This window comes from Ptiloglossa arizonensis, chromosome 3 (genome assembly GCF_051014685.1).
Source record: "Ptiloglossa arizonensis isolate GNS036 chromosome 3, iyPtiAriz1_principal, whole genome shotgun sequence".
Classification (NCBI taxonomy): domain Eukaryota; kingdom Metazoa; phylum Arthropoda; class Insecta; order Hymenoptera; family Colletidae; genus Ptiloglossa; species Ptiloglossa arizonensis.
In genome coordinates, this window is record NC_135050.1 from 24,612,349 (window position 1) to 24,625,857 (window position 13,509).

At 39.4% G+C, this 13,509-nt stretch overlaps 1 protein-coding gene across 5 annotated transcripts in view; it reads left to right on the top strand.

The window, feature by feature from the left end:
- Window positions 1-13,509, top strand: part of LOC143144593 (uncharacterized) — a 259,819-nt gene that overhangs the window by 115,389 nt on the left and 130,921 nt on the right. For all 5 annotated transcript variants that reach the window (XM_076307173.1, XM_076307170.1, XM_076307169.1 and 2 more), the window contains exon 7: window positions 4,598-4,864. In XM_076307173.1, coding sequence (XP_076163288.1) covers window positions 4,598-4,864 — 267 coding nt within the window. The remainder of the gene's footprint in view (window positions 1-4,597; window positions 4,865-13,509) is intronic.

Sequence of the window (13,509 nt, forward strand, 5' to 3'; positions counted from 1 at the left end):
GACTCAGGAGATTCGATATCAACAGTCTTCCAGACCCCCCCGAGTTTGAAAATCCGCTCCAACGGAATCGGAGAAACAAATGTCACCGAAAACCGAACATCACACGGTCTGAAAGTTCCGAGATTGGATACCGCAGCACCGTTGAACGCGGGAAACTCAATATCCACGGTGTTCGAAGTGTTTCGGGTTCGAGGACCCCGGTATCAGCTCTAGCAGAATCGCGAGGGACACGTTACAGCGTTACGCTCTTTGCGGAAATCCGATACGTAGATCTTCGGGGTCGTGAAACTCGACACCGAAGTTTTCCGGGTCGTAGGTCCCGATACCAAACACCCTCGATGTTGTTGAACCCGATTCCACGCGACTGTGGCATTGCTTGACCCAAAATTACCGATCCTCGAGAATGCAGGACACGTTGCAACAAACCTCTCGCTCGACATGGAATTCGATACGGCAGGTATTTGGTGTTGCGAGACCTGTTACCAAATGACTCTCGTGCCGAGGGATTCGATAGCACGGATCTCCGAAGTCAGAAGACGCGATACGAACGACCCCTGATCCGTGCTATTGTTCTAGAGGATTCCAGGGCTACCAACGTACGTTCGACAAGTTTACGTCGCGTGGCTGGTGTTGCTGTTGCTCGATCACGGTGAAAACAATCCACGAATCTTTTCTCTCAACCTGTGCAACACGTGTTCACTTCTCTTCTTCTTTTTTTTTTTCGTCCAGAGGGTTTCTTCGAAGATGCAGAGGTAAATTGCACGATAATGGCCAGATGCGGAGGTAGACTCGATAATGACAAGATGCAAAGGTAGACTGTACCGGTCTGCACTGTAATGACAAGATGCAAAGGTAGATTCGCTGCACGGTAATGACAAGATGCGAAGGTGGATTGGCTCTGGACGAATCGTGTTCACGCCCCCCCCCCCCCCCCCTCCTGGGAATTATCAGCGAAAGTTGCATCGATTTGTGTCGAGAACTGCGAGCTGAAAGTAGCAAAGACGATCGATCCACTCTCGTTTTCGAATCAGCAATGTCAAATATTGTAACAAAGTTCTGTTGTTGTAACGTTCTGTTGTCATCGAACTGTGAGCGCGAAGGATGTTTAACAATTGCATCGATTTTGGAGAAATGATGGACTTGAGATTCGAACATACTGTCAGATCCTTGGAGTACTAGCACAGTGTTACAGAATGCCCGTAGGTAGCAGTTCTCTCGGTTAGGTAGTCGGAATCGGGTGCTAGGAAACGAGGGTTGTCGGTGTTGAGTTCCATTCGTCTCTGGTAGCCGGTATCTGCTTCTAGGAGGCCAAGATTAGCGATATCGAATTCCATGTATCCGGGGTCACTGGTGGGGGATTCTACGAATTCGACGTGGTTGTTGTTGCGTTCTGTGGTCTGATTCACGAGTCTCGAAACTTTGGCATTGTGTTCAATCGATGCAGAGTCATTTTAAGTTCCGTGATCTTGAAAGATCGTTATTTCATGTTTCACGACCTCAGAAGATCGTCGTTTCAAGTTCAATAATCTTAGAAGATCATTATTTCAGGTTTACAACCTCAAAAGATTGTCATTTCAAGTCCACGACCTGAGAAGATTGTCATTTAAAAGCTCCATAATCTTAGAAGATGGTCGTGTCAAGTCCACGACCTCAGAAGACTGTCGTTTCAAGCCCACGACCTCAGAAGATTGTCATTTAAAAGTTCCATAATCTTAGAAGATCGTTATGTCAAGTCCACGACCTCAGAAGATTGTAATTTAAAGTTCCACGACTTTAAAATATTGTCATTTACAGTTCTACGACCTCAAAATATCCTCATTGAAAGTTCCACGACCTCAAAACATCCTTTTTAAAGTTCCACGACCTCAAAACATCCTCATTGAAAGTTCCACGACCTCAAAACATCCTCATTGAAAGTTCTATGATCTCAAAACATTCTCATTGAAAGTTCCACGACCTCAAAACATCCTCATTGAAAGTTTTGCGACCTCAAAACATCCTCATTGAAAATTCCACGACCTCAAAACATCCTCATTGAAAGTTCCACGACCTCAAAACATCCTCATTTAAAGTTCCACGACCTCAAAACATCCTCATTTAAAGTTCCACGACCTCAAAACATCCTCATTGAAAGTTCCACGACCTCAAAACATCCTTTTGAAAGTTCCACGACCTCAAAACATCCTTTTGAAAGTTCCACGACCTCAAAACATCCTCATTGAAAATTCCACGACTTCAAAACATCCTCATTGAAAGTTCCACGACCTCGAAATATCCTCATTGAAAGTTCCACGACCTCAAAACATCCTCATTGAAAGTTCCACGACCTCGAAATATCCTCATTGAAAGTTCCACGACCTCAAAACATCCTCATTTAAAGTTCCACGATTCTAAGAGTCCATTGCATCGAGTCTCACGAGTCACGGAATAATCAATTTCGACAGAATTCGAAATCGATGTTCGATCCTACGACCGAGGATATCTTCGGTGTCTCATTTCGCGACACCAACGATCATCGAGAAATTCGAATAGCCGTAAATATCTTCATAGGTTGACGTGCGGGCGGACGATTAATAAATATTGTTATTCACGAACCCGCGAAATATTTGATCGAATTCCAAGGGACCATCGTGCACAAGTGAACCGTGAAGTTCGTTCGTGCATAAACGAGCAAGTTTGGTACGTGTCCGATTAGCCATGCAGCCACAAAGTTCGACGAACACTTTAATCGTGTTTCTCCGCGTTGCGTACACTCTTAAAGGCATAACTTAATCTTCTGTCGCTCAGCATGAAAGAAGACTTTCGAAGATCACCCTCGATACCGGTACTTACTCAAAACGTGATTTAAAGCCCACCGATCGGACTTCATTTAGGTTTCCGGGTACTTTCGAATATTCTCTGCACTTAATAACAGTGAGCTCGATTCGTCATTTTGCACGCTTTCGAATTGATAAAATGATAGTAATTTGGTATTTAACGTCACCCGGTTTATACACTCGTTTCGATGTATGGACCTGGAGTCTCGGATCAAAATATAGCGCTTCAATTATTTTCACATTCCAGAATATTACGATCGGCCAGTTTACGATGTGAATTTTTAATACACTGTTGAGTTACAATCGAGAGACAAACATTTGCCGAACGATAATTCACTTGATGTTTAATAAACGTTTAAAGTCGTTTTCTTGGATAAAAATGATCGTTTTTCTTCAAACTTTGACCGTTTTTACAATTATTAAAATTTTCGAGAAACCTTACGCCATATTTTAAATGACACTCTCTGGTTTATGAATCAATTAAATTTTTTTATTTCAAACCGCCCAGTTCTTGTCAATCGTTGCGATCAACGAACAATGTTTCACCAGAAGGGATTCTAAGAATCCATAAGAATAACTTCGCCATTTTGTACAATTTTTACTTTCGAAAAATTGTAAAACGAAGCTGAAAGTTGTATTTTTATTCTCCGAAAAAGAGTATATTTTTCGTTTAGTGACTACTTAGAAAAAAATTCGCAAAATTTATCCATTTCTCACATCTGAGAGTGACGTCCCCCTTAAGAATTGGAGATGGCATATCCGTAACGAATGTCACGGATACGTCATTTCCAATTGTTAATTAAAGTTTACAGGGTGTCTGACAACATCCAACAACGCTCCACGATACCACCTAACCCAACGAATCATTATGCAACACGGATGACGAACGTACTTGTTCCATGTTCGTTTTTCGTCGAAAGTTCTTCATAAAATTGACGCGACGTGACGTTGAGCGACCTCGATCTTTTAATAGCCTGGTATTGTTCGGAGATTTGATCGAACCGTTAATTATGCATTAAGCCAACAAGAAACAATGCTGCACCAGACAAGCATTGTTGTTGAGCGGGTACACTTTTCATCGGTGTACCAAATAACGTACCGGTTTCATGCAAATGAAGTCTGTGGTAACTAGTGCGAAAAGTTGTATTCATGCTAAATTTAGTACTGTTAGGTAACTACAAAGAATGCTCTTTGTCCCTGTTTCACGAAAACCGTGTACACTTTCGATAAATTCGAAAGAAACAAGTCTAAATTAACACGAAAATTACCAAAGGGGACATTTGACGCGTTTTGAATTTCTTTTTAACGTTATTCAATTATCAAAAACGCTTTCGCCCAATATTCGGTGGAAATTATTGAAATGGAAAACTAATTATATTCGTAAATTAATTTTTTCCCTTCTACTTTCAGAGATACGTTTAAAGTCTTAAATTTAAATAGGAATACGTTTACCGTTTTTTTTTGTTTGGTTAAAGTCGATTAAAGATTAAAAAAAATTAGATCTCAGAACGGGGAAAGATTAATAAAAATTCTAAAACGGAGACCTTTGTAATTGCAACAAATTGTTAGTAATAACGATCGTACGTCACGATTGCACGAAGATTGGTATACGTTACGAAATCAAAATAATAATAAACAGTATTATCGAACGAAGGGAATAAAATTATATATACAAAGATGAGACACTACTTTTCACCGTTATTAACGTAACTTTGTTCTACTGTTGAGTTTATAATATACAAAAACGAATAAATAACATTGCAACGTTTTTATGGTTTCAGGTACTCCAACGAGACATAGAGGCGCACGGTCGTATTGTCAGCTCGGTTGTCAAATTGGGCGACAAAGTTTACACGCAACAGCAGGAACAACAACAACAACAGCAACAACAACAACAAGAACAACAAGAGGAACCACAAGAACAACGAGAACCGCCACAAGCTTTGCGAATCGCAAGATCTCTGGAACGTCGGTGGCATCTGCTGTTTCTACGTGCTTTGGAATGGCAATGCCACATCGAGACTCTCGTATCTCGCATAAGCAGCAAGGTGAGTACCAATGTTTCTTCTTTTCATTTTTTTTTTACAATTTTGAACGTTTAAGCACTCATAAGACAGCTGCGAACCCGTGCCAAAAATAGGTAACATTTTACTCGAACAAAACGAACGTATATCGATCGATTCGATTGTCTTGGTTCGTTTGATTTTTATTCGTCGAGAAACAATTCGTTTCGCGATTTAAATTGAAATATATATTCGACGAGTAACGAGGGTGAAAAATTATTTCGTTGTAGTTCGTTTCGAGACTGTCATTTTTATTTAACGAGTAACGGGTGAAAAGTTATTTCGTTGTAGTTTGCTTCGTGATGTAAATTTTTATTTAACGAGTAACGAATAAAAAATTATTTCGTTGTAGTTTATTTCGTGACTTAAATTTTTATTTAACGAGTAACGGGTGAAAAGTTATTTCGCTGTAGTTTGCTTCATGATTTAAATTTTTATTTAACGAGTAAAGGATAACAAATTATTTCGTTGTAGTTCGCTTCGTGATGTAAATTTTTATTTAACGAGTAAAGGATAACAAATTATTTCGTTGTAGTTTGCTTCACGATTTAAATTTCTATTTAACGAGTAAAGGATAACAAATTATTTCGTTGTAGTTCGCTTCGTGATGTAAATTTTTATTTAACGAGTAAAGGATAACAAATTATTTCATTATAGTTCGCTTCGCGACTTAAATTTCTATTTAACGAGTAAAGGATAACAAATTATTTCGTCATACTTCGCTTCGCGATATAAATCGAAATTTGTATTCAACGAGTAACGCATAAAAAGTTGCCTATCTTCTCTCCCCGTTAAAAGTATTGCAATTTTTTATTTATATGTGTAAAACTTTTTAAAAGTAACGGTTCTCGATAAATATTGAGAACGATGAAAAGAAACCGAATAAGAAATCGTTCGAATCTCGAGTTCAGCCGATAGAAATAATCGAATGGTCTGAAAAATATCGGTCACTTTTGTTGCACTTTAATCGCAATAACATTGTACAGGTGTCCACAACGAGTCGTATTCGTTCGCGCACCTGTTGCAAATTGAACGAACTTGCGATAACATCGAATTTCATTTCAGTAGAAATTCTCTAAGCACTTGTACGAGACTGTGATATTAAATATCGCACTTTCTTTCGAAACAATTTTATACATTTATTTAAGAAGCTCGATTTCTATGAATGGAGAGAAGAAAGAAAAATGAATAGCACTCGATCCGTATCAATTTTCTTCCATTCACGTTAAAGCTGACTGCGATGGAAAAGTCCCGAGCGAAATAAATCGCTGGGAGAGCGAGCTTGGAATTAGAAACTCTCTGAAACGCTTACGTTACTTTACATTAATTATAGTGGCATCCATTTATTTCCATGTTGAACGAGCCTCGGGGTTTTGCTCGCGCTTTTGTCCGTAATGGCTTGATAGCCGGGGGTGTATGCATAATACTGGTCATTAGGTTGTATCAAAACGTTTCTCCTTCTCTCACAAACCGTGTGTTGCGTTGTGTGGCCATATTGCGAGGTAGTCGGTGTTCACGTGTACGCGATTACGCGTTTTCTTTAAACGAGCTGCTCGCTAAATGTTTCTGAAATAATCTTTAAAGAAACCTACACACGTTACGTCACCGAGCCTAACTCATTCGCGCTGTAGATTACCGAGCACATTTATCGCGCTAATGCAGATTCTGCGATAAATATGCGAAAGGAAATGTTTCCACGCGTTCTGAACACACTCGGACTACGCCCTAGGTTTCTCGGGAGACACTCCTCGCGTTCTATTAGCGATTATTTAAATCATATGAACCGAATCTCGGTTTTTAACGATCGACGGGATGTAAAATAAAACCGTGCGACAAGAAGGAAAATATTTCTGCACGTTTCGGAGCGCTCGATCGACGCTCTAAGTCTCTCGGCTTGCATTTCTCGAGTGCATCGTTGCACTTACGAAAAAGGGAAAATTATAGAAAAATAAAAATATCAAGTTTTCTCGTAAAAAAGTTTCAAATTTCCCCATAGAAAAGAAAAACAATTTCAAAGCCAAAATGAGGAAAAAGACGACATGCATTTCTCGAGTGCATCGTTGCACTTATGAGAAAAATAAAAGTTTCTAGTCTCCGTAAAAAAGTTTCAAGTTTTCCCATAAAAAAGAACAATTTTTAAACCGAAAGGGGGAAAGGACGGCTTGCATTTTTCGAGTGCATCATTGCACTTATGAAAAAATAAAAGTTTCAAGTCCTCTCGTAAAAAAGTTTCAAGTTTTTCAATAAAAAAATCAATTTTGAAGCCAAGAGGAGAAAAGGATGGCTTGCATTTTTCGAGTGCATCGTTGCACTTACGAGAAAGAGAAAATTATAGAAAAATAAAAGTATCAAGTTTTTTCGTAAGAAAGTTTCCCTATAAATAAGAAAAACAATTTCAAAGCCAAAATGAGGAAAAAGACGACATGCATTTCTCGAGTGCATCGTTGCACTTATGAGAAAAATAAAAGTTTCTAGTCTTCGTAAAAAAGTTTCAAGTTTCTCCATAAAAAAATCAATTTTGAAGCCAAAAGGAGGAAAGGATGGCTTGCTTTTTTCGAGTGCATCGTTGCACTTACGAGAAAGAGAAAATTATAGAAAAATAAAAGTATCAAGTTTTCTCGTAAAAATAGTTTAAGTTTCCCCATAAAAAAGAACAATTTTTAAACCGAAAGGGGGAAAGGACGGCTTGCATTTTTCGAGTGCATCGTTGCACTTATGAAAAAAATAAAGTTATAGAAAAATAAAAGTTTCAAGTCCTCTTGTAAAAAAGTTTCAAGTTTCTCCATAAAAAAATCAATTTTGAAGCCGAATGGAGAAAAGAATGTTTTGCATTTTTCGAGTGCAACGTTGCACTTACGAGAAAAATAAAACTTTCAAGCTTCCTCTAAAAAAAGATTCGAGTTCCAAGTTCCCAAAAATATAAACCAAATCTAATTTTTAACGACCACCAAGCGTTCGACACGATATAAACTAAAATCATACGATGACAACGAAACTGTTAACACAATAAACCATATTTTTAGTCATCTCTAAAAAATAAAAATTCTCCAAATTTGTCGATGCACCTCTTTTGAAAATATCGTTCGCGTCTCTCGGTGAAAACGAGTATTCGAACACACCGCATCGTTCCCACCGTTTCTAATTATACTTTATGAACGATTCGCGTAAACAGTCTGTGCAAACAGAAGTGCATCGCGAAAAAGATTCCACGACGTTCGGTGGGTCCAGGCTCGGGCCATTAACTCCTCCGAGAGATCGTTGGGTTGCGAGTGCGTTCGTTCTCGAGCTCGTTCGTCCCGTTGTGTTCGCGTGAAAGTCCATTCGGCGAGCGTCGACCGTAAAAATTGATTAATTTAACATCGCGGCACACGGGTCCCCCGGTATTTTATTTCGTCCACCGTACGATACGTCTTGGTGTCCCGTACGCAACCGGTCACCGGTTTCGTGCACGTCGTTTCGCATCGTGGAAACGTTCGCGGTGCATTTGTACATATGACACGTCGATGATCGTCGATGGCTGGTTTCACCGATTAGATACCGGGAAGCTCGTGGCGAGTCTCGTCGAACGCGTGACACGCATTCGTGTATACAAGCCTGCACAAGATCATCGCGTGTTGCACCGTGGAGTCCGTTCTGTAATTTTAGCGCGATACGAGGAGGGATTTTACGGGCCCACGTACGAGAACATCGAACGAAAAGTGATACCCACTGTCTTCGTAAGTGCAGTTCGAGTAAATTTACATTTTTGCCCGGGGATGGAAAAGTTGAAATCGATAGGAAACAATTGCACGCTCAGTCGGGTTTGTATAGGTCTTGTTTCATAGTTTTCGTTGTTGGAGAAGACAGGCGAAAAAATTATTGAACATTTTTCGTGTGGAAGGTAATTTTTTTTAAGGTTTATTTAAAATTTGGAAACAGCGTTGAATATTGCAATTTTTTGTAATAGGTCTGAATAATTTTCACGCGTTCTTTCACCGTGCACCTTTTCACGATTAATTTTCTATTTGATCCGTCGAATAGCGCGAAATTCAAATCGACCGGTGATTATTGGGACACCCTGTATATAGGATCTGGAAAATAAAAATTGGAGATAGAGGAGATTGCAGAGGGAACGGTCGAATGGTGTAGGAATATTTATTTTTCTACGATTTTTGGCGTAAGTGCAACGATGCACCAAAGGATGCAAATGCACTTTTTTAAAAAATGGAAACACACATTTCTTTTTACTTGGATCTATTCCGAGGAACATTCCACGTAGCGAAGTATTAGGGTACGATGTTTAAAAAGTCAATGTTTCGCGAGATATCACGTATTTGTATTTTTCGAGTGCATCGTTGCACTTACGAAAAATACAAAATTATAGAGAAATAAAAGTTTCAAGTCTTCTAAAAAAGTTTCAAGTTTCAAGCTTTCCCACAAAAAAAAAAAAAAAAAAAAAACAATTTCAAAGCCGGAGGGACGAAAAGACGACTTGCATTTTTTGAGTGCATCGTTGCACTTCGGAGAAAAATAAGTTTCAAGTCTTCTCTGTACTGTAAAAAAGTTACAAGTTTCAAGTTTTCCCATAAAAAAAAAAACAATTTCAAAGCCGGAGGAACGAAAAGACGACTTGCATTTTTCGAGTGCATCGTTGCACTTCGGAGAAAAATAATAGTTTCAAGTTTCCCCATAAAAGGAAAACAATTTCAAAACCGAAAGGAGCAAAAGACGACATGCATTTCTCGAGTGCATCGTTGCACTTCGGAGAAAATAAAAGTTTCAACTTTCAAGTATCCCCACAAAAAAAAAAAAAACAATTCCAAAACCAAAAGAAGGAAAAGACGACTTGCATTTCTCGAGTGCACCGTTGCACTCCGCAGAAAAATAAAGGTTTCAAGTCTTCTCGTAAAAAAGTTACAAGTTTCAAGTAACCCCCCCCCCCCCCCAAAAAAAAAAAAAACAATTTCAAAGCCGGAGGAACGAAAAGACGACATGCATTTCTCGAGTGCATCGTTGCACTTCGGAGAAAATAAAAGTTCCAAGTATTCCCACAAAAAAAAAAATACAATTTCAAAGCCAAAAGAAGGAAAAGACGACTTGCATTTCTCGAGTGCATCGTTGCACTTCGGAGAATATAAAAGTTTCAAGTATCCCCACAAAAAAAAAAACAATTTCAAAACCAAAAGAAGGAAAAGACGACTTGCATTTCTTAAGTGCATCGTTGCACTTCGTAGAAAAATAAAAGTTTCAAGTCTTCTCGTAAAAAAGTTACAAGTTTCATGCCCTCCCCACCCCAAACAATTCCAAAACCAAAAGAAGGAGAAGACGACTTGCATTTTTCGAGTGCATCGTTGCACTTCGGAGAAAAATAAAAGTTTCAAGTTTCCCCATAAAAGAAAAAAAAAAAAATTTCAAAGCCAAAAGAAGGAAAAGACGACTTGCATTTCTCAAGTGCACCGTTGCACTCCGTAGAAAAATAAAAGTTTCAAGCCTGCAAAAAAAAAAGATTAAAATTTCAAGTGTCCCGATGAAAAAAAAGACATTTCCAAACAAAACTACCCAATAAACGTAAATCGTTCCGGTGTCGGAAGTCCGTCGGATCGAAAACAAGCCGAAAGGAGGAAAAGAAGGTGTACCGATCTGGGCCACGGTAAGGATTATCGAACAGGCAGAGACCGTGTATCGGTAAGAATCAGCGTCGAATGTCGGCGAGACCGTATCGCGCGGGCAAAACGGGCCACGAGAACGTTGTTCCGCGTTTTATTTATTTTTTTTTTCTCGTCTCGCGGCGAAGGCTGCGCCGTTCCGGCGAGATGCACTGAATTTATAATCGAAGAAAAAGTGTCAGCTTAGCGAGGGAAATCGTTAATTATTGGGACGAATTACATCCGGCAAACGGGGCCTCCTGTACCGCGCCGCGTACATACGATATCGACTCGCGCGGACCGGTGTTGTGTTGTCCGCTCCGCTTCTCCGCTTCTCCGCTCCTCCGCTCCTCCGCTCCTCCGCTCGGCGCGGTTTCTTTTCCTTGATTCGCGGCGTGCCCCACGCTGTACGTACGTACCTCGAACGAGCAACGGCCATTCATATCGACTGACCGTGTTTGCACGGTAAAACGATCCCGCGCATAAACTTCGATTAAACGTGAGTAATAATCAGCCCCGCCGCGCGCACAAAGCTCGACTCGCCGCGGTTTCACTTAGCCGGAGTCACTCGTGCTAGATGCGCCCAGAAGTCGCCTAAAACTTTCACGCGAGAGGCGTGTTGCACGCGCCGGTGTGTTCCGGTTGTGTCCTGGATCGCGATGTTTCCCCAGCTTCCGCCCGTTAAATGTGAATCTTTTTTTCTTTACAGGCTTTTGAAACTTTTATTTTTTTATGGAGTGCAACGGTGCACTTGAGAAATGCAACTTTTATTTGAAATGAAACTTTTATTTTTTTATGGAGTGCAACGGTGCACTTGAGAAATGCAAGTCGTCGTTTCCTTCTTTTGGTTTTGGAATTTTTTTTTTCTGGGGATGCTTGAAAGTTGAAAACACCGGTGAACTTTTAAAGGGCGAGGGGAACTGGAGTTTCGTTGCGTTGTGAAACTTTTTAAAGAGAAGGAGGGAGGGAAGAATTGTCTGGGGAAATTTTTGAAGGGGATGGAAGAGGAAGAAGTGATTTGAAGGACGATTTTTGTAATGTAACATTTTTGGGAGGGAAGGAAGAAGGAAAGTGATTGTTAAGGGAGTATTCATTGTGTGGTGAAATCTTTGGAGAAGAAATAGAAAGGAAAATTATCTGGGTAGAAATTTTTAAGAAGAAGTGGAAGAGAAAGAAGTGATTTGAAGGACGATTTTTGTAATGTAACATTTTTGGGAGGGAAGGAAGAAGGAAAGCGATTGCTAGGGGAGTATTCATTGTGTGGTGAAACTTTGGAGAAGAAAGAGAAAGGAAAATTATCTGGGTGGAAGTTTTCACGAAGAAGTGGAAGAAAAGAAGCAGTTGTCGAAAGGACTTTTTGTAATGTAAAATTTTTAGAAGAAAAGAAAGAAAAATAATCTGGTAAGAAATTTTCACGAAGAAGTGGAAGAAAAGAAGCAGTCGTCGAAAGGACTTTTTGTAATGTAAAATTTTTAGAAGAAAAGAAAGAAATATAATCTGATAGAAATTTTCACGAAGAAGTGGAAGAAAAGAAGCAGTCGTCGAAAGACTTTTTGGGATATAACATTTTTAGAAGAAAAGAAAGAAAGAAAAATAATCTGGTAGAAGTTTTCACGAAGAAGTGGAAGAAAAGAAGTAGTCATCGAAAGGATTTTTTGTGATGTAACATTTCTAGAAGAAAAGAAAGAAATATAATCTGGTAGAAATTTTCACGAAGAAGTGGAAGAAAAAAAAGCAGTCATTAAAATGACTTTTTGGGATGTAACATTGTTAGAAGAAAAGAAAGAAAGAAAAATAAATTGGTAAAGCTTTTAAGACAAAACGGAAGAAACTCTGGTCACCAGAACTTTCCTTGTAACGTGAAACTTAAAAACTTTCAAAAAGGAAAAGAGAGAAAAATAATCTGCTGAAATTTTCACGAAGAAACGAAAGAAAAACGAGCAGTCGCCGAAAGGATATTTTCCATCGCGCAAATTTTTTGAAAAGAAAGAAAGCTATCGCTGGGATGACTTTCTTTGCACGGCAAAACTATCGAAAAGAGAAAGAAAGAGAATTAAATTGGTAAAACTTTTAGAAAGAAAAGTAAAGAAAAAAGACCGATCGCTGGAACTTTCTTTGCATCGTAAAACTTTCAAAGAGAAAAAGAAAGAAAGTAGTAATCGTCAGGAGGACTTCCTTCGCGCGGTGAAACTTTTAAAAGGACAAACGAAATAAAAAGAAGAAAAAAAAAAAGAAAAAAAAAAACTGATGAAACTTTCAAAGAGGGAAAAAATGAAACTGGTCTCCAGAAGGACTTCCGGAAGTGACTGCGACCAGAGAAGAGCGTTCTAATTGCATCCTGAGTTTGAACTTCCCGCAGTTCCACCGACCGAACGTGTCGTTCTCGTTTGTAAAACTTTCAAAAACGAAAAAAGAGGAAAAAAAAACAGCGAGTGATAAATTTTAAAAAGAAAAAGAAGGGAAAAAAAAAACTGGTTTCCAGGTGAACTTTCTTTGCACGGAAACGACCGTGTTCGGAGACCAGGAGGAAGCTTTCGCCTCGTATTCGCGATTGTGTACTACTCGGTGGAACAGTGACGCGCCAAGTTTCGGAAGAAAAGGGTACCTAATTTTTACTTTCGTTCGTCACGGAGCTGGAACAGCCAACGTTAAGATCTTTCCCGGTTGATGGATGCACACGGTGGGCGTACCAACGTCTCCGGACGTTTACATTGTTGGCTTTCCTTTGTGGGTGAAACGATGAATAATACGATAAGTAGGGAGCACAGAATGTGCTTCTCTACGTTCGAGAGCTCGAAAGGTATGGCACTCGTCCCGAGATCATGCTAATACGAATTTATGAATAGGCCTCGGGGACTCGAGTAGTTTAATATTCCAATATTTTATCGTACGTACACCGCGAACGAGTGTTCGCCTATTCGAGTATTCAAATTTTACTCGCCGAATACTCGGATCGTTTAAACCTTCTAATGTTCAATGAAGACGAATAAAATTTCGTACGAGTAA